Source organism: Serpula lacrymans, assembly GCF_000218685.1.
Source record: "Serpula lacrymans var. lacrymans S7.9 unplaced genomic scaffold SERLAscaffold_7, whole genome shotgun sequence".
NCBI lineage: Eukaryota > Fungi > Basidiomycota > Agaricomycetes > Boletales > Serpulaceae > Serpula > Serpula lacrymans.
The window spans coordinates 1,932,323-1,955,052 of NW_006763296.1; the positions used below are offsets into that span (position 1 = coordinate 1,932,323).

The 22,730-nt window shown below is 47.4% G+C and overlaps 9 protein-coding genes across 9 annotated transcripts; 5 read left to right on the forward strand and 4 right to left on the reverse strand.

Annotated features, from left to right (window-relative positions):
* Positions 1–86: 86 nt before the first annotated feature.
* SERLADRAFT_449585 (uncharacterized protein) lies at positions 87–3,218 on the forward strand (the record flags this gene model as incomplete). The annotated part of the gene is made up of 13 exons (XM_007318795.1): positions 87–136; positions 189–211; positions 270–284; positions 334–684; positions 735–1,067; positions 1,121–1,636; positions 1,694–1,783; positions 1,842–2,120; positions 2,171–2,464; positions 2,521–2,781; positions 2,842–2,979; positions 3,032–3,079; positions 3,183–3,218. 13 exons carry the CDS (start codon positions 127–129, stop codon positions 3,216–3,218), a joined length of 2,394 nt encoding a protein of 797 aa, XP_007318857.1.
* Positions 3,219–4,354: 1,136 nt separating this feature from the next.
* On the reverse strand, positions 4,355–6,309 carry SERLADRAFT_468744 (uncharacterized protein; the record flags this gene model as incomplete). Its single annotated transcript, XM_007318796.1, has 11 exons — positions 4,355–4,567; positions 4,620–4,739; positions 4,794–4,875; positions 4,937–5,365; positions 5,418–5,439; positions 5,490–5,559; positions 5,621–5,699; positions 5,750–5,779; positions 5,833–5,858; positions 5,916–6,035; positions 6,100–6,309. The coding sequence occupies 11 exons, from the start codon at positions 6,185–6,187 to the stop codon at positions 4,515–4,517; spliced, it is 1,119 nt and encodes a 372-aa protein (XP_007318858.1).
* A 110-nt stretch (positions 6,310–6,419) lies between these two features.
* Positions 6,420–9,533, forward strand: SERLADRAFT_468747 (uncharacterized protein; the record flags this gene model as incomplete). Its single annotated transcript, XM_007318797.1, has 15 exons — positions 6,420–6,510; positions 6,567–6,731; positions 6,787–6,798; positions 6,864–6,888; positions 6,940–7,050; positions 7,107–7,150; positions 7,203–7,349; positions 7,405–7,518; positions 7,587–7,613; positions 7,665–7,797; positions 7,848–7,884; positions 7,937–8,032; positions 8,088–8,492; positions 8,549–8,695; positions 8,765–9,533. 12 exons carry the CDS (start codon positions 6,430–6,432, stop codon positions 8,016–8,018), a joined length of 978 nt encoding a protein of 325 aa, XP_007318859.1.
* A 348-nt stretch (positions 9,534–9,881) lies between these two features.
* Positions 9,882–10,253, forward strand: SERLADRAFT_468751 (uncharacterized protein; the record flags this gene model as incomplete). The annotated part of the gene is made up of 1 exon (XM_007318798.1): positions 9,882–10,253. The coding sequence occupies one exon, from the start codon at positions 9,976–9,978 to the stop codon at positions 10,150–10,152; it is 177 nt and encodes a 58-aa protein (XP_007318860.1).
* Positions 10,254–12,505: 2,252 nt separating this feature from the next.
* SERLADRAFT_468752 (uncharacterized protein) lies at positions 12,506–13,337 on the forward strand (the record flags this gene model as incomplete). The annotated part of the gene is made up of 3 exons (XM_007318799.1): positions 12,506–12,853; positions 12,924–13,094; positions 13,160–13,337. The coding sequence occupies 2 exons, from the start codon at positions 12,994–12,996 to the stop codon at positions 13,236–13,238; spliced, it is 180 nt and encodes a 59-aa protein (XP_007318861.1).
* Positions 13,338–18,270: 4,933 nt separating this feature from the next.
* Positions 18,271–18,576, reverse strand: SERLADRAFT_468753 (uncharacterized protein; the record flags this gene model as incomplete). The annotated part of the gene is made up of 1 exon (XM_007318800.1): positions 18,271–18,576. The coding sequence occupies one exon, from the start codon at positions 18,574–18,576 to the stop codon at positions 18,391–18,393; it is 186 nt and encodes a 61-aa protein (XP_007318862.1).
* Positions 18,577–18,980: 404 nt separating this feature from the next.
* On the forward strand, positions 18,981–19,819 carry SERLADRAFT_438443 (uncharacterized protein; the record flags this gene model as incomplete). The annotated part of the gene is made up of 2 exons (XM_007318801.1): positions 18,981–19,157; positions 19,685–19,819. The coding sequence occupies 2 exons, from the start codon at positions 18,981–18,983 to the stop codon at positions 19,817–19,819; spliced, it is 312 nt and encodes a 103-aa protein (XP_007318863.1).
* Positions 19,820–20,241: 422 nt separating this feature from the next.
* SERLADRAFT_438444 (uncharacterized protein) lies at positions 20,242–21,067 on the reverse strand (the record flags this gene model as incomplete). The annotated part of the gene is made up of 4 exons (XM_007318802.1): positions 20,242–20,415; positions 20,491–20,591; positions 20,620–20,812; positions 20,876–21,067. The coding sequence occupies 4 exons, from the start codon at positions 21,065–21,067 to the stop codon at positions 20,242–20,244; spliced, it is 660 nt and encodes a 219-aa protein (XP_007318864.1).
* A 1,074-nt stretch (positions 21,068–22,141) lies between these two features.
* SERLADRAFT_338918 (uncharacterized protein) lies at positions 22,142–22,456 on the reverse strand (the record flags this gene model as incomplete). Its single annotated transcript, XM_007318803.1, has 1 exon — positions 22,142–22,456. A coding segment is annotated over one exon (315 nt), but the record flags the coding sequence as incomplete, so codon positions are not given.
* Positions 22,457–22,730: the final 274 nt, after the last annotated feature.

The following is a 22,730-nucleotide window of genomic DNA, read 5'->3' on the forward strand; positions in this document are numbered from 1 at the left end:
GCGGCAGTCCTATTTTGACCTATTTATCAACACCTTCTGGAAATAATATGCGTAAATAAAGTCCAAATCCAATCGCCACTTCTTGCATGACCATGATCATTAATAAGGCTTAAGGTCTATGAAAGCATGGCAGCAGGTAAGCAATTAGAAATCCTTATTTTTCGGTTTACTTAATGCAAGGACCTTAGTACGTAAAGTGAAACCTAAGATTGTGAGTGAATCGTCGTCATTGTCGTACTCCTTACATATTCTGTCCTTTACGACCACAGAAACCTCCGAAAAAGGTATGACAATTCATATCTGGGTATAGAACAGGGCTGAAATGATGTCAAGCATACACTAGATCCACCTACTGAGGAAATATGGTCAAGATTGGCCGAAAATATCCGTGAAATCCACAACCACAATGCTTCTAACCTGTCCTTTGAAGAGAACTATCGGATCGCATACAAAATGGTGCTCAACAAACAGGGAGCTTTGGTTTATGACGGAGTTCGCCAGTTGGTTGCCGAAAATGTTGATAGGCTTGCAAAGAACGAAATTATCCCCGCCTTCCCCAGTGGTGCGAACGATGATCCAATGCAACAAAGTCAGGAAGGCGAGCTTCTTCTCAAAGCATTGAGACGTGTTTGGGATGATCACACTGGAAACATGTCGAAATTACGCGATATACTCAAGTATATGGTGCAGTGCTTTGTCTTACCCGCGTTCGCCGCTAATTTCTCCCTCACAAGGACCGCGTTTATACGAAGGCCCACGATGTACCAGAAATATGGGAAGTGGGACTGGCCCTTTTTCTGAAACACATAATACGTCCACCAATACAACAACATCTTATTTCTGCCGTGTTGTCCTTGATTCAAATTGAGCGCGATGGATATGTGATCAGTCGCTCGGCTGTGAAAGAATGTGTAGACGTCTTTTTGCAGCTGGGTGTTGACCACGATGGCCCATCTATCTATAAGCGAGATTTGGAGCCATCTGTCCTTGAATCAAGCGAAGCGTTCTACAGTAATGAGGGAAAGCGACTGCTAGAGTCGTGTGATGCTCCTGAATATCTACGAAGGGTGGGCTACATTTAGAAACTTTCTGGGACTCAATTTCTCAAGTCCTTTTGCAGGTTGAAGCTCGATTTGATTCCGAACAGGATCGCACAAACCACTACCTATACTCTCAGACTGCCAATCCTCTTCGTGCTATTCTTGAGAACCACCTTCTTACACCAAATTTGTTGACCATCATCAATATGCCAAATTCAGGCATGGATATTATGATTGATCTCGACAAATTACAGGATCTGAACCGGCTTTATCGTCTATTCATCATGGTGCCCACTGGACTTCCTACACTTCGGAAGGCTCTCAAAGATTCCATTGCGCAGAGGGGTAGAGTCATTAATCAGGCATCTTTGTCTGCCGATGGCGATCAGGACAGTGGTGATGGTGGTGCCACTGAACCTGGTGATTCTGCTAAAGGCAAAGGCAAAGCGAAAGCGCGCGCTCCAGGTATTGGGTCTCAGACATTAACTCTCGCTCTCAAATGGGTGCAAGATGTCCTCGATCTAAAGGATAAGTTTGATCATGTATGGAAACAGGCATTACGGAGTGATAGAGATATCGACAGCTCTATGAATGAGGCAAGCCCTACTTCCTGCGGCTAACACTCGTCCACTCTCTTATAACTATATTTGCAGGCTTTCGAAGATTTCGTCAACCTGAACGAAAAAGCACCCGAGTTTATATCGCTTTTCATTGACGAAAACCTGAAGAAGGGTCTCAAAGGGGTGAAGGATTTATCTTGCTCATTTAGGACGATCCCTCTAATGATTAGCATATGTCTAGAAAACCGATATAGAGGTGGACGCTGTCTTGGATAAAACCATTACAGTTTTTCGTTATGTCTCGGAGAAAGATGCGTTCGAGCGCTACTACAAGAACCATCTCGCCAAACGTTTACTACTAGGTAGATCCGTATCAGATGACGCAGAACGAGGCATGTTAGCTAAGCTCAAGGTGGAGTGTGGCTACCAGTTCACGCAGAAGTTGGAAGGCATGTTCAATGATATGAAAATATCTGCTGATACCATGCAAGCATATCGTAACCACCTGGAGAACACTTCGGTAAGCGTCCAGTATTCTGAGCGTCTTTCTTTCTCACGGAAGCTGCGTAGGCTCCAGATATTGAAATATCAGTTATCGTAATGACGTCCACCTTTTGGCCTATGTCGCATTCCAGCGCAACCTGCGCGTTGCCAGAAAGCTTGACAAAGGCCTGCAAGTCCTTTGAGCAATTTTATCTCAGCAGGCATTCTGGACGACGTTTGACGTGGCAGTCATCCCTTGGGAATGCCGATGTTCGTGTCACGTTCAAGTCCAGAAAACACGATCTCAACGTCTCGACATTCGCCCTTGTCATTCTGCTTCTTTTCGAAGATTTACCGGATAACGAGTTTCTAACGTATAAGGCAATAATCATCCAAGTATTCTTGTTGGGTACGCCTGACTGACGCGTTACCAACAGGAAATCAAAGAGGCTACCTCAATCGTTGACGTGGAGTTACAGCGCCATTTACAATCTCTAGCCTGCGCTAAATATAAGATCCTGAAGAAACACCCCCCAGGTCGGGATGTGGATTCAACAGATTCATTTTCCTTCAACAGTGACTTCACGTGTCCAATGCAAAAAATAAAAATCGGTACGATTGCTTCCAAGGTGGAGACAGTTGACGAACGGAAGGAAACCCGAGATAAAATTGAGGAAGAGCGACGCCTCCAGACAGAGGTGAGTGGGTGTCATTTGCTATAGTTGTGCATTCACCTCATGTCACTCTGTATGGCGAAGGCTTGCATTGTGCGCATAATGAAAGATCGCAAGCACATGACGCACAATGAGCTTGTTAACGAAGTAACTCGCCAACTTGCAAGCCGTTTCCAGCCGAACCCGCTCAGCATTAAGAAGCGAATTGAAGGATTGATCGACGTATGTCTCTGCTTTAACTCTCCTTGCACAGTTCATTGACACTCGGGTCCAGCGAGAATATTTAGAACGTTGTGAAGACCGGAAATCCTACAACTACCTAGTATGTTGCCAAGCCCTGGTCTTCGTGATTATGCTGATATCAGGTGCTCAGGCATGAATGTTGCATGAAGTTCATCTTTTTCCCGTGTAGTGTATTTACATAGCACCAGAGCATCTACCATACATTTGACCCAAAGTAGGGGGGTAATAATAATGGCCGAAACTAAGCAGGTCTTGTGTGCAGTGCTCTTACTCAGTGCAATAGCATATCTCGTGCTAATCGAACCAACATTCTATCTCCCTAGCCAGACTAAATTACTTGTATGACCATCGATATCAGTAAATGAGCATCATCCTCTTGCAATAGCAATTTGTAGATAAACTAACAAATGAAAGATATCCTCCATTTCATTGTCCTAATTCTAACATACCATACATTGACAAATGATATGTAGGCTCAAACGACGTACGGAGCTACAAGGCCCCATAGGTACACCGCCCGAGACTTAACGACCTGGGTTATTTAATTTTTGAATCACACGAGAATTCCCGTGATAGCAACAGTACACAGAGAGTGGAGACAAGGAAACCCAAATTTGGCCTTCTTCAAGACGCAGTTGGTTCCTTCAACCCTATCTGATGTATCAACTCTGCTAAAAATTAGCTCATCACATCGAACATATTCAAAGAATGAACTCACATGCTACTTGGCCACTGGCCAGGTCAATCTAGCCGACAACTTGTCAGCCCTAGCACATTACAAGACGCCACCTACAGCAGTTGTGAGCACGACTCAAACTGATGAACAAAACATATAAACACAAACCAAAATGTAATACTGAATATGCCCTTCCAAAATGAGAGAGATGCCGAACAGACACTCCAACATAACTAATCACAGAAGCGAACACCTGACATCTGAGATAGAATCTACGTTAGCATCGTGCATCGACGGAAAACAGACGATATACTTGCCAAGTGAACCAACAAAATCTTACTGACCAAACCAGATAAAGAGATTATCTATGTCCGGAAGGTCCTGCAGTGCTTTACAACGATGGTCTAGCAAAACGATGACAATCAGCCTCGATAAATATATGAGAGCGTTATGAAGGTGCTCACCGACTATCCCAGTCTCCACATCGTTGGGGGTCACAATCAAGCTCCCAAAGAATTCGTTGGGCATACTCAGCGAGTTATATATATCGTCAGCATGCTTTAGGGGAGGTCAGGTTTAACCCAGCGGCATTAGCAGACCACAGTATGGAAGAAACGGCGGTGGCGCGGCCCACTCGGCTTTGCAAGACACTTTGCTGGCTGACAGGCATAAAGGCACCCACAGGTGTCAGCAATAGCAATAGGCCTTTTATGTATAAAATGAAGACAAAGCGATTGTAATTCATTATCCTCACACCGGCGTCAGCACGCATGTCAGGTGCAACAGTTGTTTCTAATATAGCCGTCTCTTACAAGACTGTTCCACCACCTCATGTAGTCTATAGTTCGTCTTTCTGACGTTCCCTTGAGCCATAGAATGCTTCTGCAAGTTCTGGAAATAGATAAGATGAGAGTGGGGTTTTCTTCAATGAATAGCTACTCACTGCGTCGCATATCAGGACCAAGTTCCACAGGTAACACAACGTTATATTCAATAAAGAGGTCACCATGCGTATACTGCTCGAATACTGGCATGCCTTCTCCAGCAATCATCTGAACGAAACCTGGGAGTCGAGTACAATTAGCTTGCATACACACAAGAAAGCAATATCACGTACCAGGCTGTGTTACACCTGTCCGGTCCAATGTAACTATATGACCATCGAGATGCGTAAGATTCCGTTGGAATCCAAGCAACGCCTATCATAGAACAAATTATTGAATACATAAAGACAACGATAAACGCATAAAACGAACGGACCTCTTCAATACCAATAGTTTCCCTCCAGTACAAACTACTTTCCTTCCTGCGCCAGCTTCCTTTTTCTTTCTTGCTCTTTATTCGCAGAATGATATCACCTGCTTCCCAATCAGGGCTCTCGTCGCCCTCGCCATCAAATACAACCTCGTGTCCTTCAGGTGTACCCGGGTCGACCTCCAGCGTATATTGGGCCATGTGGTCGATGACCTTCTGACCCTTGCAATGCGGGCACTCTTTGACGATAACTCGTCCTCGCCCACTGCAGTCGTTGCAGGTCATCTGAGTTTGCGCAAACATACCCGGGAAGACTTGTTGCCTGCCAACCTTCACGCCCGATCCACCACAACCGGAACAGGTATGAATGTCACTATCTGACGCAGCTCCCGAACCTCGACAGTGGTCGCAAAGAATGTTTTTCTTGACCATGAACTTGAAAAACAGGTGAATGAGAGATATTTGAATGAAAGAACGGATAACACACATCTATGCTGGCACCTTTATACCTGAAGATAATCAGTTAGTCTATGAGAAGGAAGAATTAACAATGGCTCACATATCAGCCAGGGTGATTTCAAAATCCATCGTTGAAGTCGGTCCTCTACGCACTTGCTGTTGTGACGCAACTGTATTCGAAGTATTATGTTAGCAAAGATATGGAGCCAAAGGGCCCGTTTGCCTACTCACAGCCTCCACCAAAGAAGTTGGCAAAAATGTCATGTGGATTTGCATATTGCTGGCCGCCTTCATGAGCCTTCAATCCCTCCTATTTATTTGGTTAGCATATATGTCTCTCCTATGAACTAAAGTACTCACTTCACCGTGGCGATCATATATTTGACGTTTCTACAACAAGTTAGTAAGTCGAGTATCAACACCAGTTATCCTCTTATCCTCACCGTTGAATCCGATAGAACTTCATATGCTATTTACCGCGGAAGAGCTCAATAAAGGCTATAAACGAGGGTCCTTATCAACATACCATGCGCAATCTCCACGAATTTCGCCTCCGCTCCTGGCTCCTGGTTCTTGTCTGGGTGGTATTTTCTGCTCAAACGTTTGTAAGCCTTCCGGATATCTTGCTCCGATGCATGTTTCGAAACTATTAAACAGAAATAATAAGTAAAAATATAATTTCGACTAGTTCGTGCGCGCCTTGGACTGACGCTCGAGTGTTTTGTATAGATCTGCCGCATTCACCAATACGGTGAAGATAAGACACAGCAGTAGTACGTAGTAAGCTGTGAAGAACATATTCTAGGATTAAGAATAAGAGCCTAAGGTTTATTCTGGAAGGCTACCCAGAGCAACGAAATAAACTCGAAGGATATGTCTCTGGGTCAAAATGCGAGTGCAGCTCCGGTTGAAACAGTTTTTGGAAACGACACGTCGCGTTCTGCCATGTGGCCTCACTTTATTCGCTTACCTTATTTGGTATATGACAAATCTTCCAGTAATTAGAGACTTTTTTTACTCAGAGAACTCTGAACGCGTGCATGATGAGTTCAGTAAGCAGAGAGCGGACAGTGTCCACCGCTGAAGGTTTCTTGTGCGGAGGAATAGCGGCATGCACTGCGGTCAGTTTAGCTTTTTCTACCTCACTTTCTGGTATGGACTGAACATTTCCTTTTAGGTCACTGTATCCAATCCTGCTGAAGTTGCTAAAACTCGTATGCAGTTGCAGGGAGAATTGACCAAAGGTGGTGGTCAAAAAGTGTATAAGAATGCTCTCGATGTGCTTGCGAAAACGTGGAGGAACGAGGGAATTCGTGGCTTGCAAAGAGGTCTTGGCCCAGCTGTACGTCTGTGCTATTCGCCTCATGCACTGTATGCTAATAACTCCGACTCTATAGTATACTTACCAGGCAAGGACCTTTCATCGTTATTCTTGGCTATGGTGAGGAGTTAGTACTGATAATAGCTTGTGTAGATTCTTCTCAATGGATCACGTTTAGGTATGTGACGTTCATTACAATCATACTGACTTGCGCCTCATTGCACCGTAGGTTTTTATGAGCCGTTCAGGCGAACATTGAACCGCTTCATAGGAAAATCTCCAACTGACCAACTGCCACTAACATCTATAACCGCCGGAGCCGTTAGTGGTGCAGTTGGAGGTAAGTCACCCACTCATTGCCTCGTGGTCTAGCAGCTGAAGGTGCTTCTTCCAAAGCTTCCCTTGGAAACCCACTTTTCCTTATCAAAGCCAGAATGCAGGTGAGATCTCTTGGTCACATTACAATGCCGAATAGTGATAGTATTTCCTTAGGCATATTCTCCGGCTCTCCCTGTAGGAACGCAGCACTATTACAAGAGCTCCTTTGATGCCCTGTCGACTATCTGGAAGGCTGAGAAATTCCGTGGACTAATTCGTGGTATAGATGCTGCTGTCCTTCGAACGACAATGGGATCATCGGTCAAGCTTTTAACTTTAAATGTGCTATACATTTTTAACAGTAGTTGTTCCTTAGGTCCAACTACCAACCTATCATTGGACAAAGAATCAGATTGTCTCGAATGGTCTTCTTCCTGCAAATAGTATATGGACGTTTCTAGCCAGTAGTTCTGTCTCAGGCATTTGCGTGGTATGTTCCCATTTATACGGTACACGTGAATTACATGAATTCATTTAATTCATAACTGGATTGTTCAGTGTATAGTCATGCAACCAGCTGATACAGTAAGTTCAATAGGTTTGGTATACGTGTCTTGGTCGCTGATATCTTTATAGACATTAACCCGGATGTATAATCAACCCACTAAGCGCCTACCTAATGGTAACTTAGTAGGAGCATTGTACAAGAATCCTATCGATTGCTTGTTGAAAACTGCCAAAGCGGAGGGTGTCCTTGGCTGGTACAAGGGTACGTTGAGTTGTTTCCATGAGAGTAGCAGCGTCTTGATAGCCCCTCAGGATCCACTGCTCATTTCCTGCGCATCGCTCCACATACGTGAGTATCATGAACAACATTGTAGTATTCCACTTAAAGAACCCCACCCCAGGATTATCACGCTAACTGCCAATGATATTATCACCAATCTCTACAAGGATCTGAAGTATGGTCGTGCGGACTCTGATGCTTAGACGATAGGATGGAGGTACTTATAAGCTTATCTTAGTACTTGTCTCGTTGATTCTGATTGAGTGAAGCAGCTCATTTTTATTTGTAGTGATAGACTATTCTACCTTGGGCAACATTTCAGTTCTCGACATAACTCCTATATAGTACATAACGATCACACTCGGATCCTGTTATCAACAATAATTAAACTATCCATGCACCCTCTTTCCTGTCCTATCCTCATCAACACTTCGCCTCCGTTTATTCATGTTCCTCCAACCCCCAGCAGACGATGGCATCGAGAAATATTTTTCTATTGGTGGTCTCAGCGATTGCTGGTGTTTCTGTAAATCGAATGGTGGTACAGTAGTAGAGCTGGAAGGCGGAACAGCACGACTTGTGGTTGGGCTCGGAGGATTGGAGTGGACGAGAGATTCGATAGTCATAGTTGAAGTACCCGGAGTGGCGGGTTCCTTTTGGGATGATTTTTTCTTATACTAAAGGCCAGGAAGTTCAGTATTACTACTATACTAGGAATGAGTGTCAAACCCACGGTTTCTAACTCAGGCTTTCCCCGCCATTTTGCAATAGCTTCGCAAAAGCGCAATGCTGCCCGCTCAACAGGCTCAGCTGGGTAGTGCCATGCTAAGTCTTCCATGTGTGTTGAAAGATCGGGAGTTAGTGAGGGTATCGCGTAGAACTAGAAATGCAAAGAGTTCAACTTTGTTATCTTATAGCCCACAGCACTGCGAGTCCAATCATTACTTACCCTCCTCAATCGCTCCTCCATTTCAGTTTCAAACTCTGCCTCCGCGCCCTCTCTTCGCAGGGGAACCCCAGTTCTCCTAGCCTGTAGCGCAGGGAACATTATTCTTGTCGATTCTTTCAAGTTTGGTAAATCATCGGGATCGAACCAATCCAACATATCGTCTTCGTCGTCCCATTCCCTTTCGAAGTGGTCATCGCTTGCCCCTATCCCTAACCCGACTGCCAGTAGACATTCCACAGCATCTAGTCCGCGCCAGCCTCCGGTCAGGTAGCCTTCAAGTGCAGCGCGAGTTAAAAGACCACCGAGAAGCATATACCACTCCCTAGAAGGCCTCAACGCAGTTGAGTAGATATCACGCCGCGACGGTACTGAAGCCGGCGATGATGGTGTAAGTATATGGTCCTCATTAATCGACATGCCACTACCTCCTGCACCATTACCCCGCCGCTCATCGTCACTCTCTCCTCCTGCGCGTTCTGAGCCGCCATATTCTTCTTCTCCTACCTCTCGTCCCAGTTCTAGAGCAACTAAAGCGGAAAGGCGTATGAATCGCGGTATGAGTTCTGATAATCGCGTGTTGCCTGCACCGGTGCCCGTTGCAAGTTCGGCTTCAGCCTCTCTGGAATTTAGCGAAGTCTTTGATTTACGGCGTAGGACGCTCCCGCGTACGCCAGGCCTAGCCAAACCAGAACCTATCCCGCTTCCGTCTTGCCAGCCTGTGATTCCACCACCACTCCCGCCCATACCCGTCATACTGCTTCCCCCACCCACCATGCTACCTATCATCATCCCACCTCTTCCTGCATTATTTGACCTTGAGTTCAAATCATTCGTTGGTGTTGCGCTAGATGGTGCTCGTACGCGCCCCGGGCCACCAGGAGCTCGGACGGGCTGTTTTGCTTCGACGCAGATTTCACAACCTGTGTGTAGATGTCGTGGACACCGCAGTCCCGGAGGAGAGTTTGCAGTGCTGGGATCAGCACCAGCTACGTAGAGTGCCCGGACACGCCCACTGGGTACAGGATGTGTTCGCCAATGCTGTATAGTACGTCAGTAGGTGCAATAACAATTGATGTATGAATGTCTGATATACTGCACGCACAGGGCTGAGAGGGGCACCTGAAAGAGGTGACGGCTGTGACGGCGAAGTCGACAACCTAAAATCATTTCTGGAAGGTAACGGTGCATTATATATCGAAGGAGCTGCAGAAATGGACGATAGAAGGACCAAAGAAGGCGGTAAACTGGCCGCAGGTGTCCCTGTTGATGACACGCTACTTCCCCTCATCGATGAGGGCGTGGTAGCCTTCTGCATGACTGGCGAGTTGCCTGGTGTCAACCCCCCGGAGTCTGATACGCTTCCACTCACGATGATCGGTGGTGGGTGATGGTGATGGCGGTAAGGCGGCGGAGGCGCCTGCCGCGCGAACAGGTCATTGATCACTGTCCCCAACGCCAAACGCAGCCGCACACCATTAGGCAGTGTGTGAGGATGGGATGGCGACAAATGATTGTGTGAATGAGGCTGCTTGGGAGACGTTGGTGGAGCAAGCGGATCATCATCCAAAATCGGATGTACGGGTGGAGGCTGGTCCAGCATAGATGTGACCACTTTCTCCAGTCCTTCAGCACGAAGACGCAAACTGCGCGCAAGGACCAACTCTTGTTTCTCAATTCTATCGTCCTCTTCGTCATTGTGCGTATGGCCTGGTCCACCTTCTCTGGCTTTGAGCGTCCCCACATCCTCGCCATCGCTTATAACTTCTTCCTCTTCCTCATAGATCTCTGGCCGTTCACGATGACTGTAGTGGGGTGACGACGGACCTCCTGTGCGATCTGTCATACCCAACTCTGCCCGAGCCTGGGCGAAGCGGGTACGGCCATGGACCCAGAGCATGTGGTCGATGATGAGTGTCCGTGTGGACTTCTCTCGAGGGGGTATAGAGTGTAGATGATGTGCATGCTTGTGTGCTGGGGCCTTAAATTTGCTGGGACCTGGCGTTGGTGGTACTACCGCTGCCATGGGGGTTGCGCTCGTCGTTTGACGCGATGAGGAAGGGGTTGTCGGGAACGATGCTGTGTTTGTTACACTGAATGACGGATATTGGCCTTGGTTGGGATTTGGTGGGATGATGGGACCATTCCCATTTTGCAAGGAAGAGGAATAAGACATGAATACGCCCGGAAATGTAATATGTTTTCTGGATTTTTGCGGTGTTTAGTCGTCCAAGTGGGCTGTAGAGGATATTTTATGATAATAAACAGAAGAACGAATGAACAAATGAGACTGAAAGTTACCCCACAGTGGTCGCAATATTAATTTTCGAAGTATACAAGCGTGTTCTAGCCTATAGCTAGCGCTGAGAATAGTGACAAACACGGTCGTAACACGGCTTTTCTCTTTACCACCATCTCGGAATCCTGTCAGTTGCCAGCCCGAAATCATATCTCTGGCTTCATTGTGGTCCACTTCGAAATGGATTTATTATCTGCGTGCTCATACGGCGTGAACGTCAAATGCGGTCCAAGATCAAGCTCTTGTGAGCATTACCTCGAAATACCACTACTACCAAATTACCCCTTCATTGGGCGCCAGCATTGAAAATTATTAAAAACAACCAGCTCCCTCTAGACATTCCTCGTTGCTTTCACCAATAAGTAGGTGTCAGCAGAAGAGTATTGATTCCTGTGAAACCATGAAAATAGTTTTTTGTCCCTGAAGACATCTCTCGGTGTTGCTGTATCGGCCTTCACGCGTAGTCCGAAAGCGTTGCACACCTACAATGACGTCGTGTTTCGAATAAGTAGTAAACCAACTGGAATAACGCATATAGTGAGTACTCCATGTCTGGTTTCTATGACACTGTACCGCTTTCGGCGTACTTTGCTGTTAATGTTCTCGAGTCTTTTCTCTCGTGTTACAAGCACTTCTACTACCAATTTTTTTCGCTTTCCAGTGGCGTCGGCTTTTAAGGTCCAAACTAAAACGTGTTACAGCTCGTAAGATACTTGCCCTGTGCTTGTTATCTCCTGTAAATCGGAAGCAGCATTTCCTGTTGCTCTCATAGCCAATCTCAATGTTGCAAGTGTTGCAAGGTTTTAGTTTAATCATGCCATGCATTCATTTGTTAAACATCCGCCCACAAACAGGAGCTCTGACGTCCCAGTACACCCCTATAGCAAAGTCCTCTCGAAATTTCATACTGAAACACGTGTTAGATCCATGCAGGAAATTGGTAAGTCGTCCTACTTATTCCAACATAACTTGGTTATTATGCGTGTGGCGTCTTCACAAAGCAAATATTTGTAGCTTTTTAATCCACGGTGTACATGACTATCAACGCGAGCTGAAGAGGGCATCAGCAGAAAGTTATCCACGGACTGCAGATAAGCCCTCCGCCTTCGCTTTTACAGTGCGAGGGCAGATCAACTGTACCCAGAAAATTCTCACCAAATCATGTATCTGTCCCACTCGTGTTTATTCTTGCTCCCCATGCAGGTATCTTTTATCGCTTCCAGTGCTTCACCCAGCTTCTTTGGTTCTTTCCATTGCACCCATATCTTCGCAGATGCCCTCGACTCGGCGAAACATCTACACGTACCTTCTCTGGTTCTTTCACATTGCACCCATCCCTTCTCGAATGCCCTAGAGTCGGCGCAATCTCTCTCACCTTTTTTGGAGCCTTTCGAGAAACAGTAGACGTGATGATAACTTCGTGTGACCAGTTTCAAGCACAGTCGCATGAAGCGAGTATGTCAACTAGACTCCTCGGGCTTCTATTCCATTGCGCGGTTCCCGAGAGTGTTATCATCACGATGCGAAATGACAAAAAATCCTAGGCTACACCAATAACACAACACATATGATGCGTTAGCTCCGGATCTCCATGTCTTATCTGTGGCTCTTCGCTAGATCATCGCAAATTTCGTGTGCTTGAGGCGGTGCCTCGCATCGCGCTGTGCATTTGAGTGCAGCGGTCACGATGCAATTGCGATGTTCGTTCAATATATCTTCAAGCGACATAGTGTCATCGCTGCACCCATTCATGGTGAGATGATCGGTTATCCGATGGTGTGTTATGGCCCTTAGGTCCGTATTTTGTTGGCATAGCCTTGCATATAATTCTCACATCACACCTCCCATCCTTTCCCCGTAAAGCCTTGAATATCTATCTCAAGATCCCTCTCAGAAAGGACCGAGCACCGCAATTTCAGTGATATTATACTAGATGTGGATGGTTATGACATTTCCAATTTGCTATGTGCGAGCCAACATGAAGTCCATTTTCCCTACCGTATTTTCTTTCAGGGCAGAACGTTCATACTATCTGTACGCAGGATGTTGCTTGTCGTATTTTTGTCACACTAATGCCTTTTTTCCGACACGACTTCAAGGTGTTCCAAGGCATACAGTGGTAAACCTGGAGAAGAACCCTCCACCCCAGTAGAAAATACTTGGAAACAGCATTTATGAGGCAATTTGCATCGTGAGACTATTGTATACAGTACGATAGGTTTACCGTGCAAGTTGTCTTTGGCTCTTCCATTTCCATAGTGCGAGGGCCGTACTTTTTGGCTTCTGTGTATATTATATTATACAGGATGACTGTCACAACTTCTGATTTTACACGATGACATTGGCACGTCAGAGTCCGGTTTGGGGTTTAAAAGTAGTCTGGTAGATGAGGGGAGACGAAAATAACGGGCAGGTCAGGCTTGGGTTCATTACTCTGTTGCGCATCTCTCCAGGAACTTTTGATCAAAACACGACTTGAACCGATACCTTTGAGCGTACTGGTGTTTTGACTTTCCTCGCCGAGAGCTAGCAGGTATTAACTAACACTCTAGCAGTGGCTCGTTTGCTGATGAAATTTTATATAGTCCAAAGAGATTCACACAGCCACTGCGCTGACTTCTCACAGCCTTAAATCCTCTCCCGTCTCTTCGCGGCAGAAGCCCATGTTGACGAACATCGTGATACCGTCTGGTGAGGAATGATGAATATATTCTGTTGTATACTTAGCTTATCTGCGGTCTATGATTTTTCTGTCAGCAAGATGTTGTGATCCAAAGTCTTGATCCATGTTCACCCCATCTATTTTGAAGAGGGGTCACATCAAACAGAGTTCAATCAGCTTACTCGTGAAACAACCATCTTGGGCTAATTTTATTGAATACGCTCGAATACGAAATTACTTTCCTGAAAAGATGGACCGTCTTCGACGCGATTAGCCTTCTCAGCCTACCTTTATTGCATCGTCATCATTGTGGTTCATTCTGTCCTTCACGGCAACGTCCGGTAACATCGTTGAAGAGTTTCATACCCTTTCCGTTCCTGCATTCCACCCCTGCCCAGAGTGGTCTGTACTATTTTCGTAACTTTTGCCCTTCGACTCTCTGGTTCAAATAACACGTGTTTGACGTCGTGCCTACCAGGAGGCTCGGAAGCAAATGCTATGTGACCGTATCCTAAGCGTTTTCACAAAGTTTTCGGGGCCATCAAGATGCATCAGCGCTCATGAGCCAGTTTGATTTCTACTATTGGGGTGTTTGTATTGATTCTTACCTTCTATTCAGGATGTACTCCCACGTTCTGAATAAGTTTTACAACGTGTTTTTCGGGTGCAATGTGATCACTGCACTTTGTAGTATGTGATACTTGATCAATTAAAGTGAGTAATCTCGAACTTTGACCACTTTCAGACAAAAATATGCTTACGATGGGCGCCGTGCACCTAGGTCCAGGTATCCAAGGTCCATCGATCTCTCCCATTTGTGTATTGGCCAAATAACTCCCATAATCATAAACTAGTGCTATTCTCAATAAAGAGGATTATTTTGAAATCACACCAGTATGTATTCGCTTGAAAAAGCTTATCTAACGTCCAGGTCCGAGGACATCATTGAAAAATCAAGCAAAATCCCTCAGGTCAAACGAGGCCAAATCATTTCAGAACCAAGAACCTGGTGTGAAGGAAACTCGCAAACTCGACTCGGAAGCAGTGAACTCGAAGATCAGTCCGGTAAGATCCTTTCGGGTTCTTCACTGAATGCCGGGCGCCAAATGTACTCAGATCCTTCACTTGCTAGAATAGTTCGTCGTCTTCGCGAGGGTATGCGATTCGATCAGTAAACGCCTAGCCACTGTTCTGCTCCGTCAAATGTATTACTGCAGGCGCCCTTAACTAGCCGCTCCATTGCATTTTCCGTATCACCAAAGGATCACCGTTCATATCGTGGTGAAATATGAAACACATCGCCTTTGAGTACAGCCAATGGGATTAACAATAATTGATCGTACACTTTCTCCTAGTATATGTACATTGGTCCGTGCAGATTGGCTTTATATTAATTATATTGATTTCTCATACCTCTGATCATTCGTTATGCAGGGTTCCAATTCGTTTGATCAGGTCTTTCCGCCTTTCAGGACACGAATGGATTTCCCATAGCGTTAGGTAGCATCAATACAACTTTCAACTTTCATCAATGCCAACCGAAAATTCATCACGTTTCCCCCTTTTTTGTGACTGGATCTAACAAAGCTCAGAGATGTGCACAGCTAAAGGGATAAGGCTGCACAGCAACCTTTGGCTTAGCACACACATAATCTAATCCATGTCTTCACCCACATATTTTCTTTAGCGCGCGCCTTGACATGGAAGTCGATTTTTGAAGAATTAATTTCGCAAGATTTATGATGTGGAAGAGGAACTGCGTCAGATGACATAGTTGGCATCGCCTGTCATGATGCACCCGTCGATCGAAGTGACAGCTCTCCAAAGATCCAATGATGTCTGCTCTCAGCGTGATGTAGCAGGCCTATGGAGGTAAATTTTGTTGGTTGCCGCCTGTCTTCGTTCGGGTACGTTTGGGGCACAGAATAATACCGCGATACGTTCACCTCCAAAGGTGTGGAGTGCTACACCTTCATGGATAGTATCAGTACAGTACGGTCGATCCGGTGACCAAATTTGCAGGCCATGTGCAGCATCATCATCTGGGCTTAGGCTATACGGTGTAAGCCTTGATTTTGGCGCCTGTTAGTATACGCTGATGTGTGTTTTGTCAAGTGATATTTCATTGCACTGGTCCTCTGCACTTAAGCTGTCGTAGCCGCACAACGTCCCATATCATTTCCCAGGTGGCAGGTAATCGTTGTCGTCGGCGCGTTCCAGGCATTGCTGCTGCGGGGCAGCACAGGCCTCGATAGTATCAACTTCACGTTGATTGCTTAAGCTACCTGAGCGATCACCAATCATGGCCATCTTCTCGATGCTGATGCCTCTGTCCGCAGAGGGTGGGTTTCCGCTCCGCTTCAACTATATACCTGTCACCACTGGCGGCAGGAGATACAGGTTCTCTTGCACTCCACTAGACAGCACATATCACCATCAATTCAAGTTGGATCAGGCAAATATACACAGAGTGCTGCGTCTTTGATTTTGATTTTTTTCCCACTCAAATCTCTTGGAGACGTTCACAGAACGGTTTCGTTTTTCCGGTTACATGATGTGGCGAGAATGGTTAGCATCCCAACCAATCAACTTGGTGACTAAAAAAACAAGTTATCTCCATCGGTTCAACCCTCTCGAGTTTAACGAGGCAAGTCACCACATAGTGACATTTTATCATGATGACAGTGGATATCCTTTCTACTCAGATGTAGATTATTTTGGCAATGAACTACACATGCATCATTTTTGACAGGAGCGCGGTTGTAATGGCGGTATATGCCGTTCCCGAGCTCAGCGGCGCTAGTACTGACGAGTTTAACTAAAATTTGCACTACTTTTCCCCCCACCTCGACGGTCAGCCACTGCAAGCGAAATGTATCGCTTATGTTGGAAGTATCATATGGGCATCGTTTCATCTCCAAGGGCAGGGCATGACGAACTGGCTACTTTTATACGGTTATACGCACTGACAGTCCTGAACTCGGCAATTCGCTTCAACCTCAGTATTTGGTGCCAAACCATAGAACGGTCAAAATATTGGATGACATAGCTTCAATACGACTCGGTATCATTATATGAAGAGGAAGGTACCAGATGCACCAAAATCGCGAACGGCGCTAGGTCGTTGCTTGAAGACTTTGTCTATATGCCAGTGATATATCTTCTTGCTCACAGCTACAAAGGTTGCCTAGACGGAGCCATATCTTATCACGCTCAGCATATATTGATCAATTACCCCAGATGCATAAGTAAGCCTTTCAATTCCTTTACATGTACGTCTATGTCGGCGCTGACAGAGATGTCGAGTATCAGTTAGCTATCATCACCTGTGAATGGTGGCTAAATCATATCTATAATCTCGTTATAGATAGGAACGCGCCCACCTAATTTCAACTCAGGAGAGGGCCTAGTGTCTTTTACCTTTACCCCGTAGTACCAGGAACCACTAGCTTTAAGAAGCGCATATGGACAACCTTACGTCGTTATCCATGCGGTAGTAACATCCATATGCTCTTCCCAACCAAAACAAGTTCCATGGGCGGCATGATAAGAAGACAAAGTCATCTGACGGGGAATTCCACGCGCGCATATATTTGCTGCGTTATCCATTCTTCGCTTCCGCGTTCATTATTGCCTATCTGCATTATTGGGTTCTCGAAATTCGATACGACATGAAGCAGTTGACGATGAAATTGCCTTTCTATATAGGCAGGCTTCCGGACTTGCCCCAAACCTGTGAAACGTTCGGAGACGCCACGACACATAGCCTTACTACGGTCGAACAGGCTACTGGAACTTTGGCCGTCCAAAAGGTGGTCATTTATCCTGTTTGCCACTATCAGAAGGCGTGGCAGCTGTCATATCCTATTAAACGTCAAGCGACAAGTTTTTTTTCCCGGAGAGCCCCGTTGAGTTGTCAGCAAAACGCAGAACATCTGCTTTATAACGATTACATCGGGTGCCTCGCTTAATACGATTCTGGAGATAATCGTAGGTATCTAGTAAGGCAGCTCCTTACCTTCGTAAGGAGACGGAGGTTCTTATGGTCACATATGATCTTCTTGTTAGCAATCCTGCATCATGCCAGCGGCTACTCATGTGCTCGCTTACCGGTGTTGCATCTCCTTTACATTGAAACCTCGACCAATCTCCCGCCCCCCAAAGCATCGCCTTTCCTTCATTTAAACTAGCCTAGTCTTATTGATCTCCGAGCCAACCGCCCATAATCATCGGCGCGCATACAAATCCCGTCTACCCGCGCACTGCCCATGTGTCCACAAGCCTATCAGTACCGCTCCTTGTCCGTTCTCTCCATTCTGATTAGCCTGTAGTTTTAACCTCTACATTCCTGCCTTTGCTTGGTGCGCCGAGGCCATCATTCTTCCAGCATGATCGTCGGCTCAGGCCGAGGAACATTGCTGTTTCGCGGTTGGGCGCCTGTGTCATCGGACGGAAGGGGCTAAATTGTTTGCCTGGACAAGGAGCTTGATCTAAGCGCTGGACACGGGGTATAGAAGACTTTCGCCCCATTCCGGTCAATTGGAAACTTTAGCTTGCGGCCTTACCCACTGGTACCCACTCCCCACCCTCCGACAAGATCGCATTGGCCATTTGAGGTTGGCCTGCCAACCTCGACCTCGTTCTCAACCACATCACGCCCTCGTAGTCTCAGGGCATCAGGGGATATGTCAATGCATGAAAACATAAAAGAGCTCCTAGCATAGCCTCTTGCACGCCGACCGGTCTATTAATGGGCATATCAGTGCTTGCAATGTAATATACAGCCTCAATGCCGTTGAGTGTAGTACTTGTAAGGAGCAAAGCAAGCTGTTTTTCATACGTCAGATCTGGCATCCATTTTCCTCCAACGTCAATCTCGCTCCTACAGCACGCCATCATGGAAATCTGAAGACCCTTATCGGACAGTCCTGTCCGGATCACAATGCTATGCCAACCACCCCCAACTCCCCCGAGTCTTCCTCGCTAGTACTAAGCTTGTCAGTAATCACAACAGCCAATGTGCAGCACGAGCACACACATCGGATAATGGGGCGACCCCCTCTTGAACTCTGCGACCTCGCTCGCGTAGCAAATGGAAGTATGACATCCCGCCAATCACGTTCGCATCTTTCGTGTCGGGTGTCAAGGCCGTGCCACTTTCGATCCGTGCACGCCATCATGGAAAGGACGCACCCTATTCTCGCTGGCCCGGCGGGTCCCTTTGGGTCCCTTTACAGGCTAAATGACAGCACTCGAGTATGGAGGCAGTGCCTAGTAATACATTTGCAGCAGCAGCGTCTCCTCCTCCTCGCCCGCGTTCCGCACTCGAAAGGTTGACGTCCCCCACCCACGATCTGTGCGTCATGTCAACTGTTATCCTTCAAGCCATCCGTCGTAGCTCTCACTCGAACTCCGCAGCAGCAGGTCCTACGGCCGTAAGTGGAGACACCGCAGGGCTCCTACAAAGATCCCCTTAGTAGGGAAGGCAACGCGATGCCTTTGATTACGTTATCCCACTTAGCCCAAGTACCAAATTAACAAGTCTACAGCAGCCAAGGGGGGGGGGGGGCCATCCACCTCCGATCACTCATCAAAACCTCGCAATGATATCAGTCAGCTGAAGTGACTCATCGCGCCTCAACCTGCCACCCCCAAACGTGCACGAGAAACATCACCCACTCCATCTCCTTTTCGGCATCTCTCTGATTCTGCTACGCGAACGAGAGAGAGAGAACTTGAAGGAGCTCCCCATCATGCATCATGGCCGGCACGGATCTAGAGTCTGCGTTGTGTGTGCTCGAGTATTCCTGAGAGGTCCTTTTTGTGACAGCTTTGTACATTGTTACTTGTTCTTGTCTCAGAGCGCTACAGCAGCCAAGGCCCCATCGTGAGCCATTCGATCGCAAAAAATAAATGGAAATTCTTAATAATGAGGAACATAGTGATATAAACTTGACACTAGCAGTTTCAACCGCTTGACACCATCTATCCGGTAAAAATGCGCCTCGCGTCCTACTCCGTGACTGAGAAGGATACGGGTGCGAGGGTTGATGATTGGGTCGCTTATTTCACATTCGCCATTGGCAGTACGTCGTAGTCCACGGTCTCGACGATCCGATCTGTCTGATCAGTGATCACACCAGTGTATCGATGACCTTGTCGGCGTCACCTACAACCGATCACGATGTGTGTCCCATTCTGTCGTTTGGTGCAAAAACGTGGAGGCATCGACGACGACGGACGACGTCCCTTGATTTTCCTTTTCCCCTCGTGTTTTCGCGGCTGGTTGTGAACAAACGCGATCAAGGACATCCACGAATGGGTGATCACGTGAAAGATGGGGCTTCGTCTTGGGTGAAATTTCAAGAGTGGGTTTGAAAGACTGAGACGATCACATCAAAAGGGTTCCGCGACGCACGGCGATACCGATTTACTTTGCTTTCAAATACCCTCCCCTCCCCTCCCCTCCCTTTCCCTCAGACCTCAGTGCTCACCCCCCTATTCCGCACAGCCCAAAAGTCAACGAGAGCCAGATGGGCGAGTCCAAAGTGGTTGAATGAAGCCTGGGAGAGCGATGGTGGATGGTGATGCGAACGCGGCGTACGTACGGGTGCCTTGCAATAACACTCCCTCGGTGGCCGGATTCAAAGAGGGCATCACTTTTGCGACGAGATCAATTCCAGTTTTTGATCTCTTGGTAGATTTCAAATAAGATTAAAACGGGGGTGAGGCAAGGGCAGTGCACGCCGCAAAGCCGCAAACGCTCACTCGTCCCTTCAAGCCCTCTCCCTCAGACTTTGTTCCCTCCCCAAGCTTCAAGGGCTTTTTTCGTGCGCCGTTCTCCGTCGACAGCCTCCGGTCCCTCAGGCCTCAAGATCTAGAATCAGTCTCACGCACGCATCAAGTCTAAGATTTCGACATTCGGATGTTGCGGCGGTTTCTGAAAGGAGGGAGAAAACTCTGAGAGGCCCTGGCGACGAGTGGCCGCGGGATGCGTTTCCCGTTTCTCCCATTTTCCGTTTCCCGTTTCGTTTCCCCGTTTCCCGTTTCCCGTTTTCCCGTTTCCCGTTTCCCCCCCTCCCGTTCCTAGCTTCTTTCAGTCAACTTTGCCTTTGCCCGCTTCCCGCTTCCGGGGGTTGGTTCCAAGACTGACTGACAGACTGCCAGGCGCCGTGACTCGCGCAACGCACAAATGACTCGTCCGTGCCCAAAGTGGGCCGCGCAGCCTTGCGGTATGAGTATGAGTGATCGAGTCGGAGCGTCTTTGAATGAGTGACCGAGTGACTCGTCCTGTCCGCACGAGTCCCCCAAGTCCCCAATTCCAAGATGGATGCGGATATGGCATGGCTTGATTACGTAGAACAAACAGATACGCAGATACACGGAATAAAATCATCTGTAACACGACACGACTTGACTGCAAGAAAAGAAAAAAACAACCCGTACATTATGACCATAAAAGCACCCCCAATCGATTCTTGAACACAACGACAAGCACGACCCACGACCACCAAAAAATTAAAAAAATTCCAGATTTTCCATTTCTTTTTCACAACGACGGACAGGAGAGAGATGACATAAATAACAAGACGCAGAAAAATGAAAGAGGCAAGGGTGAGAGTTAAAGAGGGAGAGAAAGAGATTTAGCAGACATACGTGATAACAAGTATATGGGGGAGAAACAACAAAAAGTGAGAGACTACTGTCACACCCGCACGTACACCAACGACACAAACGTCGCCAAAACGCAAAAAGTAAAAACAAAAAAAGCTTCTGTTAAAACGCTTCGCTCCGCTGCGTGCTGCGTACGTGAGAGGAACGGAAAGAAAGGAAAGAAAAAGGGGAAAAAACATCTAGTACGACTAGTGATACTAATACGATGTACGTTTGGACTTTGCTACGCTACAGGACAAGAGGGAGATTTTTCATAATTAAGATACGGGACACAAACAAACAAGAAGCAGAGAGAAAGAAAGGGCGATATCTAGCGCCATTAATACGATTTCCGAGCACGACGGCGGAGCAAGAAAGTGAGAAAAGGAAATGTCTGTGGTAGATATACGTATCCGAGACTGGACGAGGGGATAGAATTATGCGCGAGAACCCATTAGTAGAATCGTCGTGGAATTCATAATGTGCATGCAAGCAGGGTGAGGGGATATTAGCAAAGAGGAGTAGGCTGTGAGGAGGCGTCTATCGGTGCGGAACATAATGACGGGCGTCGTTCGACGACGACGGCGATAACTGACGTCGACGACTAGACCATGACGCTCATCCCAGGCCACCCATCCTCCGTCTTCGTCACCGGCCCACGCCCACTCGGATCCCTCGAAGCGTCCAAAATCCGCTGACACTCCGCGCCTCCCTCCGATCGCACTACCCCACCATCAGTCTCGCTCACAAGGAAAGGAAAGAAAGACTCACGATGCCTGTTGAGCGCATCCATCCGCGCAAACGTCTTTGAGCAGCCCTCACACGTAAACGGCCTATAGTTGCTGTGGAGCTGCTCGTGCCGCTTGCAATCGTGCTGCCTCGCAAAGCCCTTGCCGCACCCCGGCCACTTGCACTGGAACGGCCGCTCCTCGTTGTGGCTCCTCATATGGCCCTTGAGGTTGAAGCTCCTCGTAAACGTGCTCCCGCACCCGGGTACGGGGCACAAAAAGTTGGCGTCCTGCTTGCGACGACGGTGGCTGGCGTCCGCCGTCCGGCCGCTCGTCACCGTCTGCTTCGTCACCTGCACGTTCGCCGGCCCACCGCCGACGGCGGGGTTGGCGAGGGCGGTCGAGTTCTGGAGCGGGGAAGAGTGCATGCCGCCGTTGCGACCCGAGAGCTGGACGCTGGTCAGCTCGAGCTCGTCGTACCTCACGCGCGGACTGGCATTCGGGCTCGGGTAGGGACTTGCCCTGTTGGAGCTGAGGCCGCTCCACGAGCCGTCTTCGCCGCCGACGCCCCTCAGTCCGCCGCCCCTCGAGCCGGACGAGGCCCTGCGCGAGTGGCCGCGGATGGAC